This window comes from Propithecus coquereli, unplaced genomic scaffold (genome assembly GCF_000956105.1).
Source record: "Propithecus coquereli isolate 6110/MARCELLA unplaced genomic scaffold, Pcoq_1.0 Scaffold30, whole genome shotgun sequence".
Taxonomy (NCBI): Eukaryota; Metazoa; Chordata; class Mammalia; order Primates; family Indriidae; genus Propithecus; species Propithecus coquereli.
Window position 1 is genome coordinate 10,026,437 of NW_012148619.1, and position 19,494 is coordinate 10,045,930.

Genomic DNA, 19,494 nt, shown 5'->3' on the forward strand with positions numbered 1-19,494 from the left:
GGTGATGTGGACTTAATACTGAAGTTCAGAGTGTTGAGGGTTATGCCCACGTTGGGTAAAAGTGTTCTTGATCCCCACTCCCAGTGCCACGGGCACACTTTGTGGAAACTGCAGTGGGTATGGAGCAGAAGTTAAAACATGGGTGGAAATAGTGTTTTCACTTGGTCTTGAGGCAACAGGTGGAGCTCTGCAGTGGTAGCAGTGATTAAGACTTTTAGAACAGGATGTTTGGTTAGGTCCAAAAATCTTTTGAGGGGTAGGTAACCTGCAGCCTTCTGATTTCAAGATTGTTTTTTTTTTAAGCACCAAAGGAAGCAAGAAAAGCTTCATCTTTCTCTGCTGCACCCCTTTTAATAAAAGGATTTGTTCTGTAAAATTTGGATTCAGTCAAAAGGCCACACTCAAGGATCCAGAAGGCCACATGTGGCCCTAAGCTGCAGGTTCCCACCCTGCTGGACTCAATAGGAGTGAGACTTCCACAGCTGGTAGTGACACTTGCACTTCACTGCTGGAGCAAGGCAGTGGCTATGAAGGAAGCCAAAACCAACTGGTGAGGCCGTCCAGAGATTAGCAGACATCCTGTTCATTCAAGAGTGGTGTATGCATCTTGGTTTTTCCTTTCCCAATTGTTAGTTGGAGGCAAGGAATGAGGAGAACAGATTCATAGACAGGTGTAAGCAATTCTGGCAGTCCTTGAGACTGTTTATTTGGGGGAAGAGAAAATTATTGAAACTAGATTTTCTCATAATTTGTCATGCTTTGGTTTTGTTGTCATAATGTAGGTATTAAAAGGAAATGTTGAAATCACCAAGTTGGTGAGGTCTGGAAACTTGAATAATCGAATTTTATAATAAAAGTGAATAAAACAGATCTTTGAAAATCTGAAGCTTTTCCCAAACAGGCTAAAAGATGGTCATATGAAATCATGAAAAATGAGACTCTATAGGCAACAGAGCAGAAGCATGTTTTATTTGAAACATAAATTTTATTTGAAACAAAAGCTTTATGTAAAGAAAGGTTTTATTTGATACAAAAAATTTGTAGGCATTCTGGAGACACTCATATATGGGCAAAAGAAATTAGAGCATGCATGCAACAGAACAGAAGGAATGCTTTATTTGGAACAGAGTGCGCACTGCTAAAACATCTAAAAAGTTGACATTGTATGTGATTACAAAGAAAAGAATACTTTTCTAAGAGAGGTTACGTGTTCGATGTTAAGGAAATTATATGTAAAGGACACAGATCATGGTCCGTGAATAACTGCCGCATCTTACAAAATACACTCATTGGAATCTTACTAAAATGATAGACGGGATTTTCAGTTTCCATTCTCAACACTCTGCCTTAAGATACGAAGCCTCGACATTACCACATCCCAGTCAGCATAAGCTCCTTCTAGATGGCGGGATATCTCAGTTCCTGCTTCATAGCTACGTCGGCCGTGAAGTAAGCGCCAGTTATCAAAAGTAATCACATCCCCTAAATAAAAGGGTTTTTTCAGTATGAATAATCATGTGTTTAAATGACTTGAAGAGCTAGAAAATTTAACAAGCAAAATATGACTGCTACTTGGTTCACATTAAGAATTGCTTATTTCTTTACATAAAACTGCATATTCACTTTTCTACACAAATCAGGCCACTGGATGCAAACCGCTTTAGGCTGTAAACTGCATTACCCGATAGGCTCCTGTAGACAATTTAAACATTTGTACCCCTGTAATATTCTGAAATAATAAATAAATAAGTAAATAAAGATTTATAGTGATGCCCCCCCTTTCAAAAAAATCAATCTTATTGAAAATATTATCTATGTGTAAAACTTGAATTATTTTTACTGATTGACATTTATTTTTTAATTAGAAATGTTTCTTCCCAGTTTAAAAGCTTCAAATAATAGAAAGGACAGTGGCATTCTTGGTTTGTCTTCTATGTTCCTGGTATTTTATGTATATTATTTCTAAGCGTCATAAGAATCCTGAAGAGAATGTATTATCTCATCTTTTCGTACATGAAAAAACCAAGAATTCAAGAAGTTGAGTGATTTGCTCAAAGCTACACTGCCATTAAATGGTTTGAGCTTGGATTTCAACTGCTGCTTTTTAATATTTTTATTTTACACGTTGCCACTCTTAAAAGCAACCTGCTGTGGCTGCATGGCAGTGGATTCATGGAGATTCCCATTTTACCTTATTATTCCAAAGCTCAATCAAAAAATGATTACAAGTGACAAGGATGTTCCATTTGGCCAAATCAACAGCAGAGAGAAATTATGCTTTTTCCTATAGATACCAAAAACCTCAAGTTTAATGGCACTTTGCTGAGTCGAGATGGTCCAGAAAAAATAGTAATGCTTTTTGCTCCTGTGTTTCAAGTAACTGGAATACTTCAAGAATTACTTTATTTCTGGTAGTACTGTCTTTGCTAGTAAGCCTAATGCATAAACATTACTCATGTACTTTTGAGTGAGAATCATGAGGATAATTTTATTTCTCTACCAGGATAGAATTAAATACAAACCTCAATTTGTATTGATAGGCTATTGGGATAGAAACATAAAACATCAGTCTTAATATCACACATGAGATTTCATTTGGCCAATGGATTGTCTTTCAAGTATTTGTTCTTTAGGTTGGAGGCCCTAAATTTTGGAGTGCTTACGATTATCCAGTAGCTTGTAAGATCAACATAACATAGGTGAGGCCCAGGAGTCTGCTATTTAAGTAAGTCTGTGGCTCACCAAGATCCTGTTGTAAGTGTCCCATGTGCCATACTTGAGAAAAGCTGCACTGGATTCTAGATAGTTAAGGTTGAAGAAAATCCATGCTTTCAGTTGTTTTAGAAAACATATTCACTGACCTGGATTCATCTTGAAGGTAAACTTGAATTCTTTGCTATTCATGAGGCCAACAAACTCCTTCAGAGCAGCATAAAAAGGCTGAACTCTTTCAACAGGTACATCAAATATCGTGTCCCTAGTTGCATTATTGAAGTTGATGCGAACCACTTGGCTTTTATCATCCAACCTGTGTTTTTTAAGAGAAACAGTTAATGTATAATTCCCAAAGCATCTGTTTACATTTGTAAGGGTCAATTCCTCTTGGAAGATATTTCTGAAACACTGTATTAAAGAATCCAAACATGTGTACAGAAGATCTTAAGGTTATCTGTGGTACAATGTATTCCTTTGTTTTTCCATTTATTCATTTAGCAAATGTTTTTTGAAATCTTACTACCTAAGTTTCAGGAGGATTCAACTTAAAATAAATGTTACTGAGAGATTCAAGTTAAAATTTTTGTTATGCTTAGTGAAATTTATTTGTTCTTTAAAACAGGGTTTATATATTAAAATACTTTTATGTTATAAGTTTATAGGTCAATTGCTTTATGTGTTTCATCTATTGGGGTTCTAAGTATGGTTTTATTTGAAGTGTGTGATGGGAAGAAAGTTTTATTTTTTAAAAGTTTGAAATACATGGCTCTGATTCAATTTTTATTTATAGATGGGGAAACTGAAGCACAGAGGAAATAAGAGACTATCCTTTAGGTACATTCTTTCTGCCTATCTACCTATACTACCTGTCTTAGTATGCAGGCTTCTAGAAGACTGGTACTGTGTCTCATTCAATGTTGTATTCCCAGCATTCAACATAAAGCCTGGGCATAACAGGAAGTTAATAAATATTCATTGTATAAGCAGCTCTATGCATTTTTCAGTACCTTGGGAGAATACCAAGGTCTTTTTAGTATCATGGGAGATCTTAATGTTATATTCTCTTTACCTTTATTTAGAATATGGATTACGATCATGACAATGTAAAGTAATACAGCTTTTAATGCAAGAAAAGATAGCATCATTTCTTGGATTTGAGCTATGCTGGTTATAATTAGTGAGACATAGATATCACCCAGATATAGAGGCAAAAGGAGAGAAATTTTTTTTAGCTTGCTGGGAAGGTGGACTTTTAGCCAGTCCTAAAGTGTCAACCAGCTTTATCTTTTCTATAGGTAGAAACAGGAGGGATAGATGTAAATTGAAAATGTTCAAGGATGGCGGCAGTGTGCCTAGGATTACTCCCAGGAGCAGTAACCCTGGAGGGTGAGCCCAGGAGGTGGTTATGAGAGCCAGCAACTGACTGGGGCCCAGGCCTGGTGGGTCAGACCAACCTCATTGTCACATGTGCTGGGGCTTGGTGATTCTGGTTTGGGGTCTGGGTCACACTTAGCTGACCAGCCACACAGAGTGAACACTGTCAACAAATGGGGGTACAGGAGGAGGGATGCAATTGACTGTAGTATACAAATTGTGACTATCAGGGCCCCTGTGCATCGTGCCTCAGATGAGTGTTAGCTTCTCTGAGTGTTAGCTTCATTATAGGCAACTGTAATGGTAAACTCCGAAGGTAGAGATTAGCACCAATCCTTTGCTTACTGGTGGTTTCCAACTACCTATTGAACCCACACTGGGAAAGAAAGTAAAAGGAAGGAACAGATTTTCAAAAAGACTCTTAGAGTTTTGAAACATGAATTTACATATATTGATAACAATACAAATATGACTCAATGGATAATGAAGCACCCCCTCCCCCCACATACACACTTCCACATAAGTAAAGACTCCTCTGGGCCTGCAGGATGTGGCTTTATGAACAAAGAATCAAGAAAAGGGTAAGTCAGTAGAAAAGACTATGAACCTCCAGAATGTAGGGGCATCAAGGAGAGTATATAACCTTTCAGCTGCCCCTTTAGAGTTCATGCTGCTGGTTTCAGACCTCCTTCACAGCATCTGAGGCCTTTTGCCTTTTAATCTTATCTTTAAGATTCTAGTCCTACTTCTCCTGACCCACTTTCCCTCTTTTCTCCTTGTTACATATTCTGTAAAAGTAATGTTACCCTCTGTGTCATCTGCCATGTTATTGAAAGGATTTCATGACTTTCGAACTTCTGGGGTGTCCCCCATTCCACCTGCCCTCATGATCTGTTCCCCCCACACAATCCCATAGTTGCTTTATTTGAGTGGTTATGCTAGTTATGAGCTGACCATTCTAGAGTCAATGTGTATATCCTCATAGATCAATGGAAGGAACTGATTTCATTTTTATGAGTTCACATATATAGAAAAATAATCAACTTTTTTGTGTGTAACTTAGTCCCTGCTTCTTTTTACCTGGTGTTTACTCTCTATCTGAGAAGACGAGACAAAAATTCGTCATTTAGCATTCTCAGCAAAGAAACGAGGGAAAATAGAAAATTTGGTTTAAAAGTCCAGAGGGGACGTTATTCTTAAAATTGAAGAACATTAGAGGAGGTGGGTGGCTGGTACTGTGAAGATCAACCTAAAATGTAAAATTAAGTAGTAGTAAGCTGGAAATTCTATGCCTAACAGAATGAAAGGAAGGGTCTAAATGTAAGGTTGCATGCCAAGGAAGTTGTAAAAAGCCACAAAATATGAGAGTAACTGGCTATATATCCTTTAGCTATACATAAAGGACAGATATTTAAATGTAAACCAACAATATGGTGACTGTGAAGCAGCAAAAGCAAAGTGTTATCAGTGACTGCTGACAAAAGAACCCAATGAAAAGATTATAGAGTCTTCTCCTACAATCAGTTAGTGCTGTAAATTCTCATTACAATATTACAGCTCATTGATAGATGCAACGCTTTATGCAACTTCTTGCATTTGTTATGGGAATGTAAACTAACAGTGTTGTCTACCATGTCATATTTTATGAGAATCTGCAGGAAAAGTCTATTTCAGACATATGAAGCATCTTGAATCTTACAACTAATTATGTTTTCTCTTTGCTTCGGTTTCTAGAAACGCAGAGCTGAAATAGAAATCTATCACTAGTAAACATGTTGGACTTTATGCAAATTATGGCTAGCTAAAATTTATTTTGCATTTTCTAAGCTAGGCACTATAGTAGGAGCTTCCGTATTAACTCCATAATTACTACTTCAATGTGGTAGATATTCATTTTTTTGTTTTTGTTTTTTAACTGAAAAAGATACTTTGGATTAAGCAAGAGTAAATTATCAAATGAGAGATTATCAGCTGGCAAGTAAAAGACTTGGATTCACATGATTGAATTTGTAGTAAATAGGATTGCATAATCCCACCATCATTATTTTTGTTCCAGTTACTTTATTGGCCTATTTTTTTTATTGTACTGAATTATAATGAATTCAGTCAGCAGCCTAAAATATGTTTTTGTACTAGACAGGACATAAAAATTTAACCACAAGGAAAATTAAATTAACCCAAACACTCAGGAGAGGGAGGCCCTACATTAACCAAAAACTCTCTTTATTTCATCTTCTGTTGTTAGAAATATATTTCTACATGGATTAGTGTTAGCCACTTCATATTCTCTAGGGATATTCCAGAGACTTTGCAAATGGCCAAATTCCAGAATTTTAGTACAAAATTTTCAAAGCCAAGTCATGATTCAGATGGTAGATACTCAATTAATCTCAATCGATAGTTAAATTTTTGCCTCTGTTCTCTAGTCTTGCAGAATTTATAATCCTGTTGTATATCAACAAAATTTTTATTTGTCATGGATTTTTAAGGTAATGTTTGACTAGTTAAGACTATGATGTCATTACATAACTGAGAATCTTGAGTTTATTCTCTATCTCAGTGACTGAGAGCTTAGGAAATGCCTCAGGTTTTCCTGAACTAGAATTTATTCTTGATGTCTGTCTGTCTCTCAGACCCCTCGTCCAATCTGTCAGGAAAATAATCTCTGTCTACCTACAAAATACAACCCAAAACTGCCCCTTTTCCACGTTGCCACTACTATCACTTGGACCACTCATGTTCAAGGCACCATGATTGCCAGCCTAGAGTCCAACAGTAGCTTCCTAACTGGTCTTCCTGCCACTGTTTTTGCTCTTTTATGCTATATTCAACACAGCAGTCAGGGTGATTTGCTTAAAATATAATTAAATTTATATAAATATAAATGTCTTTCCTTTGATCAAAATCTTGCAACAGCTCCCTATTTCACTCAGTTCTTATGATTGCTAACAAGACTCTAAATAAACTGGTCCCTCTCTGCCCTCCCCCAATACTCTTCCCCCTCACTCTGCTCCAGTCCCACTGGCCTCCTTGCTGTTCCTTGAACATCCCAGACAAGTTCTTGGGACCTTCTAAGAACCTTTGCTCTAGAAGCTTCTAGAAAACACTTCTCTACACTTATCTTCTGGGTAAACTCACACCTTTAAACTTTTGCTCAAATCTCATTCATTAAAGCTTTCCCTCACCATACTATTAAATAACACAAGTTCCCGTCCTTGCTGAGTCTTTGGCCCTACAGATTCTGATTATCCTGCCCTACATTTCCTTTTTTTCTTAAGTACTTGACATTTTTTAACATTCATTATAATCTGCCTGTTGGTTTAAAAATTTTTAATTCTCTCCTCCCCCATTAGAATGTAAGCTATAAGAAGGAAGAGATCTTTGTTTTGTCCAATTATGTATTCCAAGTACCAAGATGAGTGGCTGGCCTCAAAAAATATTTGTTGAATGAATAAATGAAAGCTACATGTGTCTATCAGAGGGCTGGGTTAGTGTACTGGGGATTTGATTATTTATTAAATGAGTTTATTTTCATACTATTTGGCTATTTCTCTTAAAAGAAGAATATAAACTCAATTTTTAAAATTGGAAACACTATCCCCTTCTCATTAACTGGGTTCTAATTAAACTATGTCCTAGAAACAAAATGGAAGATATTTCTCAAGTAAAAGGATGAATCTGTGGCCTCTGTAGGCACTTAGAAAAATCATGATAAAACCATATTAAATGAAAAAAAAAACAAAATGTTCTATGTAGGGAATATACGGTTTTTCTTGGCTTAGCATCTGTTTGGGAAGACTCCCTGTTTCATTCTCAGTCCATGTGGTTCAGAAGAGGCTGGCCATGCTCCAGAGTGGAACATGTGACCCAGAAATGACCAATCAGAATTCTTCAACCCCCTGGCCATGGTGATTGCTTCAAGGACAGACTTTGACAGAAATTGGACAGTGACTCATCTAGCTGTGTTGTAGCTATTGGGAAATAAAGGCATTCTTTGTGCTATGATTACTAGTTCCAAGGACAATAAAAACTTGGAGCTTCTGCTGATCATCTTTGAAATGAAACCAACAGAAGATGACAAAGCTAAGTAGAAACAAGAGACCAATTTTAGATGATATTGTTTAACTCCTGGATCTACCTATTTTGAGTTATATTTTCTCACTTCTGGCTGAATGGGTTCTGATTAGTATAATCACATCGATTACAACTATGTACAACTTATATTTTAAAAATGAAGCGTACATGAAGTCTTAGTTACTTTTCCTCTAATATTAAGAACAGATTTCATGTAATATAATAAAAGTTTTTATGGCAAAAAGACTTTTTTTCCCTTTTACTCTAAATTTAGATTAAATAGTTAAAAAAAATAAATCTCTAGAGTTCATTGAAGCTTTGTGCTGTTTAAATTTTAGGTTAATAGAGTTTTTGCCATCAATTGTTTTATTGCTATGGAATATTTAGAAATAGTACTTACTCTATAATTTTGTGTTTTGATTGTACGGAGAAATCACAGTAGTCCACTCCTATGTCTGTAAAATCCACAAAAGTGGAGGACAAAATCTGGAATGCCCAAGGATTTCTTTCCTTGAGCTTTTGGCATACATTAAACCCATCTACAATTTCTGAATCACCTCCTGTGACTGTTTGTTTTATGCAATGCAGAAACTGAACCTATTAAAAGAAGATCATAAGCATTATTAAATAAATATTTAATTTAATTTTAAAATAAATATTAAAACTAAATAATATCAAATAAAACAAATAGTATGCATGTTGCTTTTTAAAATATTCTGTTAAAGAAAGATTTAAAAAGCTATGAATGAACCAAAGTCAACGAATCTTTTTTGTCTCTCTTGTGTCAGAAAAGAGTTGGGGAGGAAAAATTGCTCATAATCAATGCTGTGTAGTTCAAACATGATACAGTTGAAGACATAGGCATAATAATGTTCATTAGTAAACAAAAGGCACAGCTCATAAGAGCTTCAGAGAGTGAGCATTCCAGCTGGAGTAGACAGGGAAGGATTTACAGAGGAGGTGAGGTTTAAGCTGGGAAAAGGAAGATGAGTGAGATTTGGGAAACGTAGAATGAAATGAGAGGTGACAGTGATAATGATGTGCAAAAATGCACAGTTCACTGGGTAACGAAACATTTGGCTGCAGCGGGGATATAAATGGGAAGAATGGATCAGGTTGGAAGAGTAATTTGAGGACTCATCATGGACAGTCTTAAATATCCAATGAAGGATTTTTGAACTTGTGCAAAGAATGAAGTCATTGAAGGCTTTTGAATATGAAAGTATGCAGTCAGAACTGAGCTGCAGAATATGAGTCCAGTGGTGTTACATAGGATACTTTTTTCTTTCTCTTCTTTTTTGAGGGTGGACCTGGTCAAAGAATCTTAAAAGTCTAATATGAATCTCAGGTATATGGGTAAGAAAGGAAATGAGGTAGGGTAGGACTGTGAGGATGGATAAACCAAAACGATAGTAAATATTATTTTTACTAAGATTTTGGGGAAAATGTTTAATATTATTTCATTTTGAAAAGCAAAACATAGTAAAATTTAAAAAATATTCAGTGGAGGTTTTCCTTGGTTTTGTGACTCCTTTTGGTTAAGTCAGCATGGGTAGGCGATTTTGAATACCTAAATTTAGCCCCTAGTTTTCTGCTCGAAGATGCTAATTCTATTTAGCTGTGAAAACTTCATTTTTACTGAAATAAAATAAAAACCATTGTCTAAGTTCTTATAGAACGGAATAGGCAAATATGATCAAATACCCAGACTACGGGGGGCTATCAATCTTAGCAGAAAAAATATCCATTTGGCTTGGCTTTTTCCACAGATGGTCTAGAACAGTGCTGTCCATCAGAACTTGCTGGGATGATGGAAATATCCTTCCGTGCTTCCCAATACAGTAGTCCCTAACTCCACATGGCTACTGAGCCCTTGAAATGTAGCTAGTGTGACTGAGGAACTAAATTTTACACTTTGTTTGATTTTAATTTAAATTAGAATTTAAATAACCATTTGTGGATGGTGACCACCATATTAGACAGTGCTGGTCTAGAACATAAATCCTGCCTCTTCTTCAAAACCACATGAGTTTCCTCAATTTTTATAATTTTGTATATACTTGTTCTTAGGTATTAATTACTTCTCACAATAGTCCTTAAAATTTGATACTTTTATCTCCATTTCACAGATGAAAAGCCTGAAACACAGAGGTGTCAAGACTGGCCAGCTAATAGGAATTTGGCTAAAACGTGATAAAGCTGGTATTCAAACCTTGGCCCATTTGCCTCAAAATTCACATATAGCAAATGTGTTTCCTACAAAGGGAGAAATCTCTTTACAGTCCTCTTAATAATCCAGTATTGTGTGGTATGTATGTATGTGCTTTATACATTTAGAGGAAATATTTCTATTTTCTGATGTTGGGAGAGAACTGGTCTAAATTAATAATGGTTCAATCCTTACATTAATGCTATTTTGTTGAGCTTGAAAAAAATTTGTGCATAAAATGATCAGTCATTATAGAAAATCATTTCACCAGGACAATGAGGGATTGCATGATGAAAAAGCAGAGGAGACGGAAAAGCTGACGTCAAGTCTACCAAACTCCAAGAAAGCAAAACAATAATAGCATAACTTTGTCTTTGGGAGAATCACAGTTCCTTAATTCCTTTTAGATTTCCAATAATGAATTTACAGAATATTTCAAATGTTAATCTTTAAAAAGGTCATATGATGTTATTTACATATGGCAAGGCCCAGTAGTATGTTGTACAAAAGTGTAACTTTTGTAGTTACACTTTTAATACCATTTTTTTGAAGGAAGAAAGATGATGGAGCTTGACAACACTTTCATTGCTAATTCAAAAGGTAAATATATGCCTGCCATCTATAAAACCCAATTTTATTTCATGTGAATCATTCAGAGCAAAAAATATTTTCTTTCTAAATGTTACTTTATGGCAAGCATCTGACTTTTGGTCCAGAGGAAGACAGTGAACAAAGTAACATCTGTGTTTCATTAAATATGTGTCCCCTTATCCCTGCCTCATATGATCCAAATTGATCAAACCGAACTCTCATCAGGTAACTCATTACCCAGATCACTTCATCTGTACTGAAAAAACATTGGCACCATCTGTTTGCTATAGAAATCTCAAACTTTGGTGCAAAAATCCCTTAATAATGAAAAATGGAAACTTGAACAATGGTACAAACAGGTGCCTACATTTTATTCTTCTACTAGAACCTAGACATTTTTGAAACCATCTGTTATTTAAAAATCTCCTATTAAGTCATTCAGCTTTGAATGTTTCATTTGCTGATGGAGTCAGGTGCAACTTTGTTGCATTTCTTTGCCTCTTATAGTATATCTGTTATGTCTCCATGATGCCCAAGGTGCTGTATTAAGTCTTGAGACACAGAGGAGTACAAGGTTCAGTTCCTGTCTTTAACGAGTTTGTAAAGTATGACAATGTCTACAAATATTCTATTTCATTATATAAATTGTAGTATTTAGAAATTCAAACTCAGGATTAGTATGGTGTGGTGAAAAACTAGTGAAGGCCTGGGTTCAAGTCAAAGTTCCCCATTAATGAGATACCATCTTATAAAAGTATTTAACCTTCTACTTCATTTCATATCTAACATAAAAAGACACGATCAATCCTATCTACCTTAAAGGAACGTTAAGAAGAATCAAATGAAGTAATGCAAATAAAAAGGCTTTGAAAAAGTATAAAACGCTGTGAAAATGTCAGGCATTATATTAAACTTCAGAAATATTTATGACGTCATTTAATCACTTTTCCTTAGGCTTTCAATTTTAACCCAGAAACAAAACTTAAACCCATAAAAGAAGATAATTTAAAAATTCAAACAGAACTTTTGGTTTTCTGAGTTCATTCTTCCAGCTCTATTCCATCCAGCATCTTCAGCCTTTCTTTGGCAGATGAGCTGGGCTGAGCTGATTAGTTTGGCTTTTAACCCCAGGGTTTCAGAAAAATCTCTGAGCCACATTTAGAATAGATCACATTGTATGTCTCCTTCCCCTCCCAACCCTCCCCCAAAAAATTGTCTACAGGGGTCGTTTTACTCTCATTATTTAGTTCAAAGGAATACTGTGGTATTTTATAATCAATGAAATAATGTAAAACATGTGAAGTCAAATACTAGATGAGCTTAGCTAATACTGGTGAGCACAACGGGTAAGAACAAGGGCACAGAGAAAACACGTTCTGTCAAGAAGATGGGAAAAAAAGGATTAATTTTGATTTTGGCCCATTTCTCCTTTATTAACTTGAAATTGCCCACATTTTCATTTACCTTTGAAGATACAGATTTCTGTGTGTTTATTTCATTTAGTCAACCTGAGCTCTAAAAATAGGGCCAACATGTCTTTTAAAAGGTAGTTTTCTGACCATTTGCTTTTTAGTTTAGAAAACTGATGATTTTGTAAAAAATGTAGAGGAAGAATGTCCATCCAGAAATCCTCCTGGGGATTTGTGGCTCCACACTGAGCATCCTACACCTTGACAAGGGATTTGACAGATGGGATGTGGGATGGTTTCCAAAAATAGCCGTGGTTACTCTGTTCCTTTTAGTCATACCTTGTCTACTTCCTTATCTCTTGAATCTGGGTTACATTTATGACTTGCTTAGACCAATGACATATTGCAGGAGTGACTAGCCTCAGCCTCAAGAAGCTGTGGAGCTCTCTGGAAACTCTGCCAGTGGCCATGCGCATTAAAACAAAGAATAAAACAAAGAAACGTTTTAAAAAGGATGCATGAAAATGTCCTATCCTTTAGGAATGTTACATTCAGGATCTAGGTATAGAGATTTTGCGAGCTTGGACTGTGTTTGGAGAAAGCAGATTTATGTAAGACAAATTAGCTGTTGAAACATATGATCTTCTGGACTCAAAATATAGAAGGGTATTGGTCCTTGGCCTGCCTTGTGGAAAATATGGTGAGGTTCACCTTACCCCAGGTGGGTGATGGAGGGCTGGATAATCAGTGTGAAAACTTAGCTTCCCAGTTGTGTAAGCCACATTGTTTGCATCGATTTTGTCTTGCACTTGCCAAGTATGTCTGTAAAATACAAGAAACACATGTTTAAACTGGTTGCCACTAAGCCAGAGGAAATGTGTTAGAATGAATTTGATATGTGGGGGGGAAATGGAAACTTTTCATTTTATGAAATAATTACCATAATGCCCATGAGCCACAAAGGGAGTCTGACCTTTCTTTGTCCATTGTGACTATTTTAGATTAGCATCTCCTCATTTCTCCTCTCCTCTCAACAGGAGTATATTTACACATTAGTCTGTCCTACAGAGTTTATAAAGAAGTTTATATGGAATTGTAGGCTTTTTTTTAATAGCCTTAATGCATTCTAAAAAATGACTTATGAGGTGAAATTCACATAAAATAAAACAAACTGTTTTAAAGTGAACAATTCAGTGGCATTTAGTACATTCACAAATGTTGGCAACCACCACCTCTGTATATCTAGTTTCAAAACATTTCTATCACTCCAAACTAAAACCTCTTTTACCCAGTAAGCAGTTTCTTCCCATTCTGATCATCTCCAAGACCTTGACAATCACTTAGCTTTCTGTTTCTATGGATTTACCTATTTTGGATATTGTATATAAATGAAATTATACAGTATGTGACCTCTTGTGTCTGGCTTCTTAGCATAGGATTCATTCATGTTGTACAGGGATATAGTACCTCATTTCTTTTATGGCTGAGTAATATTCTATGGTATGGATATACTACAATTTGTTTATCCATTCATCCAGTGATGGGCATTTGGGCTGTTTCTATTTTTTGGTTATTGTGCATAGTGCTGGTATAAATATGTGTGTATACTTATTGGAGTACTGGTTGTCAACTTTTTGGATATATACATAGGAGTGAAATTGCAGGATCATATTATCAATCTATAATTAACGTTTTGAAGAACTACCAAACTGTTTTCCGCAGTGGCTATGTCATTTTGCATTTCCCACCAGCAATGTGTGAAGGTTACAATTCCCCTATAGCCTCATCTACACTTATTTTCAATTTAAAAATTTTTTTTATTATAGTCATCCTAGTGAGTGTGATGTGGTAGCTCATTGTGGTTTTCATTTTTATTTTCCTAATGATTAATGATGTTTAGTATATTTTCATGTGCTTATCGACCATTTCTATAATTTCTTTGAAGAATAATCTATTGAATTTCTTTGCTCATTTTTGAATTGATTTGTCTTTTTTGTTGGGTTGTAAGTGTTCTTTATATACCCTGGGTACTAGATCCTTATCAGACATATGATTTGCAAATACTTCCACCCATTCTGTATGTAATCTTTTTAATTTCTTGCTAATATCTTTTGATGTCCAAAAGTTTTAAGTTTTTACAAAGCCGAATTTATCTATTTTTCTTGTTGATCGTGCTTTTGATTTTATATCCAGGAATCCATTGCCCAATCCAAGGTCATGAAGATTTACCTCTATGTTTTCTTCTAAGAGTTTTTTAGTTTTAGCTCTTATATTTAAATCATTAGTTGATTTTGAGTTAATTTTTGTATATGATATCAGTTAGGGATCCAACTTCATTCTTATGCATGTGAATATTCAGTTGTTCCAGTACAATTTGTTAAACAGATTGTTCTTTTCCTATTGAATGATATTGGCACTTTTGTTGAATATGAATTGATCATAGATGTATGGATTTGTTTCTGGACTCTCAATTCTATTCCATTGGTCTATATGTCTATTCTTATGCCAGTATCATGCTATTTTGATTACCATAGACTAGTAGTAAGTTTCAAAATCAGGAAATATGAGTCATTCAATTTTCTTTTTAAGTATTATTTTGTCTACTTGGAGATGTTCACAATTTCATATCAATTTGAGAATAATTGGCTTTTCTATTAAAAAAGGACATTGGAATTTTGGAAGGGATTGCATTGATTCTGTAGACTTCTTTGGGTACTACTGAGAACATTATGTTTTCTAATCCATGAACACAGGATATGCTTCTATTTATTTAGGTCTTCTTTAATTTCTCAGCAATGGTTTATAGTTTTCATTGTACAAGTTTTTTACCATCTTGGTTAAATTTATTCATATCCCACGTGTAGGGATATTTTTCTTAATGAGCAAAAGTAGGATTTCTTACCTGTTCTCTGGGATTAAGGATAAAACTGGCTATTTTGCTGTTTTTCTCGTTTAAAATTAGAATGGAAAACTTGGTAGATGTCTTTCACTAAAAGTCAAACAGCCATACATATGTGGCCATGAACTGGAAACAGACTGAGTGAAAGGAGATGAGGGGTATATATAGCCTGCTGCAACTCATTTCAAGTATGAGTCAGACAATCCATTATATTGCAGTGACTGTAGCCAAGAAATACATGTTCTCTATGAAGTTCATGCCATTCCATAGCCCATATATAATACAGATCCAGACTTTTGTCAACATGGACATTTCAAGAATAATCAACATGTGGGAAGGGATTTAAGAAGACCAAAAAAGTAATTTCATGAAGCTGTAGAATGTATAATATCTTCTGACTGGGAAGATGATGCTGTTGACACTGTCTGTAGGAAATGACTATTCAGATTTTCTTTTCAAGAGTGGTGATGGTTTCACATTGATCCACCTATATTCTTTTTCCTAGTTCCTCCTATGATCAGGGGTGAACTGACAGCGTTTTGCTGCAGTCAAGCTCTGGCTGAGACTAAAGGTACAAGCTTTAGCCAGAGAACAGATATTTTCTTTGACGTTAACTGGCTTCTATAGGGATAGGACCTGTGACTTGGCTTCACCAGAGCAGTTCTCCAGCCCTCTAAGCTAAATGGCAGGGGATGATAAACATTTTTTAGCCCTAGAGTGTCCTAGGCACGGTATGGGATGTGTAGCCTAGAAGCCTATGCTCATACATTATGATAAATCCCAGGAAAGGAGCTCACCAATTCCAATCATAAACCATTCTCCTAATGGTTATAGCACAAATCTGGAAAAATCCTAGGAATGTCATCTGGTTTACCTTTCTACCTCCTTGTAGAAGTAAATCATGCCAAGAAGGCTGTTGCTGATTGTCGATGCCTCTGTTTTTACTTATCCATCCCAAATCCAAATATGAAAGAAAATATAGCCAAAATAAATGTGAACGTGATCCACTGTCCTATGTAGGAACTATTTTTTAAAGTTCAATTCTGGGGCTTTAGTGAGATGAGGGTGTATTTGCATGCACCTCTCTTTAGAGACAGATTCTAATATTATTCTAAGTAAGGCAACAACTCAAGCAGAATACAGAGAATCGACATGACTGAAGTGGACATGGGGGACCAGATTCTTATAACACTGAAGAGGTAGCACAGTTCACAATTGCAAAGATGTGGAAACAACCCAAATGCCCATCAATACATGAGTGGATTCATAAAATGTGGTATCTGTGTACTATGGAGTAGTATTCAGCCATAAAAAAATGTGAACTATTATAATACTCTTTGTAACAACCTGTATGGAACCGGAGACCATTTTTCTAAGCAGAGTATTGCAAGAATGGAAAAATGAACATCACATGTACTCACTGTTAGACTGGAACTGATTGATCAACACTCGTGTGCACATATGGTAGTAAAACTCAGTGGAAACCAAGCAGGTGGGAAGGAGGAGGAGGGGACAGGTAAATTCACATATAATGGGTACCATACACGCTATCTGGGTGATGGGCACACTTAAAACTTTGACTCAAATGGTACCAAAGCAATTCATATAACCAAAACATTTGTACCCCTGTAATAACTCTGAAATAAAAAGGAAAAAAACCTGAAGAGGCAAGCTTAACATAGCATCTTGATCCAATGGTATAGACTTGTTTGCTATTGTGCTGGGATAGGTAATTGAAACTCTGCAAGTAATCTTGCTTTTGTCAAAGACGCTATTTAAACAAACCTAAGTACTTCCACTGAGTTATTCTTGTCATTCTCAACATTTCATTAGAACTTTCCCTTACATTTTCTTATCTATCCGAGAGTTTTTTTTAAAAGATCCTATACTTTAAGATTATGATTTTTAGAGAATATATCATGGGATTGGTTTGAATGCTAATTCACTAGATTTACCCAAACCTAAATGGCCAGTCATATATATTCATGATATTAACAGTGTTTTGTGGCAAATTCGAATCCTTCAGTGCTTATGAAATGCTCTAATATTGTTTTTTCCTAGATTTATTCTTTATACCTTCGGTGATATATTTACACTCTTTTGCTTAGTGGTTCACACTTGGAAAATCATGCTGGATTTATTTGTAATCTTTTTCTTTTTTGAAGTACTTCTTATATGAAAAGATTTTCTATGTGTGCAAACCTGGATTTATTATTACCAGCAGGTACAACCTCCAATCCACCTGCTGCAAGCTCTTCTTATTAGATTATCAAGAATGCCTACTTTTTTTTTTTTTAAGAATGCCTACTTTTGAGCATCATTACTCACCCCACTGGATCCAAAACACAATGTCCATAAGTTTTTTTAAAAAAATTTCAATATAAAAAATGATACCCTAGCTAAAATAAACAAAAAACAGATTTTTTAGTTAACCATCCAAAGGGGTATTATATTGCTTATTATAGTTGTGATATTTCCACATATGAATTCCTAGATGCAGTCCCTCATTAGAGCTCCAGATATTTATTTTTCCATTATCATTTATTAGATACGTGTAATGGGCCAGGAGCTGTGGATCCAGAAATGAATGGAATAGACACAATACTTGCACCACATGGAATTTACAGTCTATGGGGAAGACAAGTTAGTGTGATTTACCTCCCAAAACTAAAGTACAAGATGTTATGAGAGTGAGGAAGTGAGATTATATGGGAACCTGAAGAATGAATAGGTTTTCCAAGGCAAAGAGAAGGATAGAGGTCATTGCAGGGAGGAAAAATAACATGTGGGAAGGCCCAGTGGAGGGAGAGAACATCTCTTGTGAGAGGAAGTGAGAGAAGTCCAATATGGGCTGGAGTGGGGAGGATTTGTTCTATGGCTACTCTTAGCTTCTCTTCAAATTTCTGCTTCCCTTAAAGTTGTAAAGTCCTGTAAAGTCCTAAAAAATCTTATTGTTTTAGGGAACTAAATTCAAACGCATTCTTTATCTCATGTTTAACCCACTGCCAAGAATGTTTGTCGAGTAAAGACATAGATTCCAGAATAGCAAATTGTGTTATTTTCTTGATTGAATATTAACTTTTACTTTAGTCATCAATCATTATTATTATCTTATTTCTAGGGGGGGATGCTTATAGTTATTTGTAAATAATTGGCAAAATTTGAAGAGATGGGTTTTAAAAAGTCATTATCTTTTCACTTCTACTTGTATTATGGACATTCATTGACATTGAATTCATTCCCGAAGATGAAACATTTCATGCCATTTTTTTAAAGGAGAGAATTAGTATCCCCAACACAAACTAGAAAAACAAAAACAACCTTTCTGATATCCAGTATTGCTCTTACTCAGTCCTTTAATGTGATGTAAAAATCTCCATGACACCTAGAGATGTAAAACGTAAACAAGGAAGATTCTGTGATGATGATGGTGACATGATTTAAAAAAAATCTCTCTGAATTTCCCCTACGGAACATTTACAAACTCAAAAACTCATGGACAACATCTAAACCAAAGTTAGGTGACAAGATGGCTTCTCCCATGAATCCCAAAATATGAGTGGATAGAGACAAAGCTTTCAAAGCCACAAGACCTATGTGGTATCAGTAACTGTGCAGGAGAAAGTAGAGGGAAGCAACTGGGTACGTGATGGATCTAAAAAAAATTCGCCAATCACTAACAGGCATTCGCTGGGAAGTATAGTGGGGCAATTCGAGAATGGCAGTTAAACTTGGGAGGGGATTTCCATATTCCAATATAGCTGAGTACGAGAGGTCCATGGTAAGGAATTGGGATAGTCTGGGATTCGTGAATTCTAGAAACTAACCCAACAAAGCTCCTTTCCATGGTAAAGCTTCCTTCTGAGAAAAAGAGTCCATATTGAGCAGCACAGGAACAAAAAAGACAGAGAATATAGAAGGTCCAGATAAAAGTGAAGGAGAGAAAGGTCTTAGAAAGTTATCAGCCAGTTTTGAAATACAGCTTAAACCATAGATCTAAAAAAGGTTTTGAATCATATCTTCTTTTAACAAGTATGGAACACCAGTTTCACATAAAAATCAGCAACATATATGAATGCCTCAGATTTGTGTGTGTTGATTTTGTAGCCTGAGACTTTGCTGAATTCGTTTATCAGTTCTAGGAGTCTCTTAGATGAGTCTTTGGGGTTTTCTAGATATAATATCATATCATCGGCAAAGAGCGAGAGTTTGATCTCGTCCGT

General features: G+C 35.6%; 1 protein-coding gene across 2 annotated transcripts in view; it reads right to left on the minus strand.

Moving 5' to 3' along the window:
• Positions 1 to 957: 957 nt before the first annotated feature.
• BBOX1 (butyrobetaine (gamma), 2-oxoglutarate dioxygenase (gamma-butyrobetaine hydroxylase) 1) overlaps positions 958 to 19,494 on the minus strand; it is a 70,952-nt gene continuing 52,415 nt past the window's right edge. For both annotated transcript variants that reach the window (XM_012649654.1, XM_012649653.1), the window contains 4 exons: positions 13,089 to 13,194; positions 8,564 to 8,760; positions 2,862 to 3,028; positions 958 to 1,482 (listed from right to left, as the gene is read on the minus strand). In XM_012649654.1, coding sequence (XP_012505108.1) covers positions 1,322 to 1,482; positions 2,862 to 3,028; positions 8,564 to 8,760; positions 13,089 to 13,194 — 631 coding nt within the window. In that variant the 3' untranslated portion in view covers positions 958 to 1,321. The remainder of the gene's footprint in view (positions 1,483 to 2,861; positions 3,029 to 8,563; positions 8,761 to 13,088; positions 13,195 to 19,494) is intronic.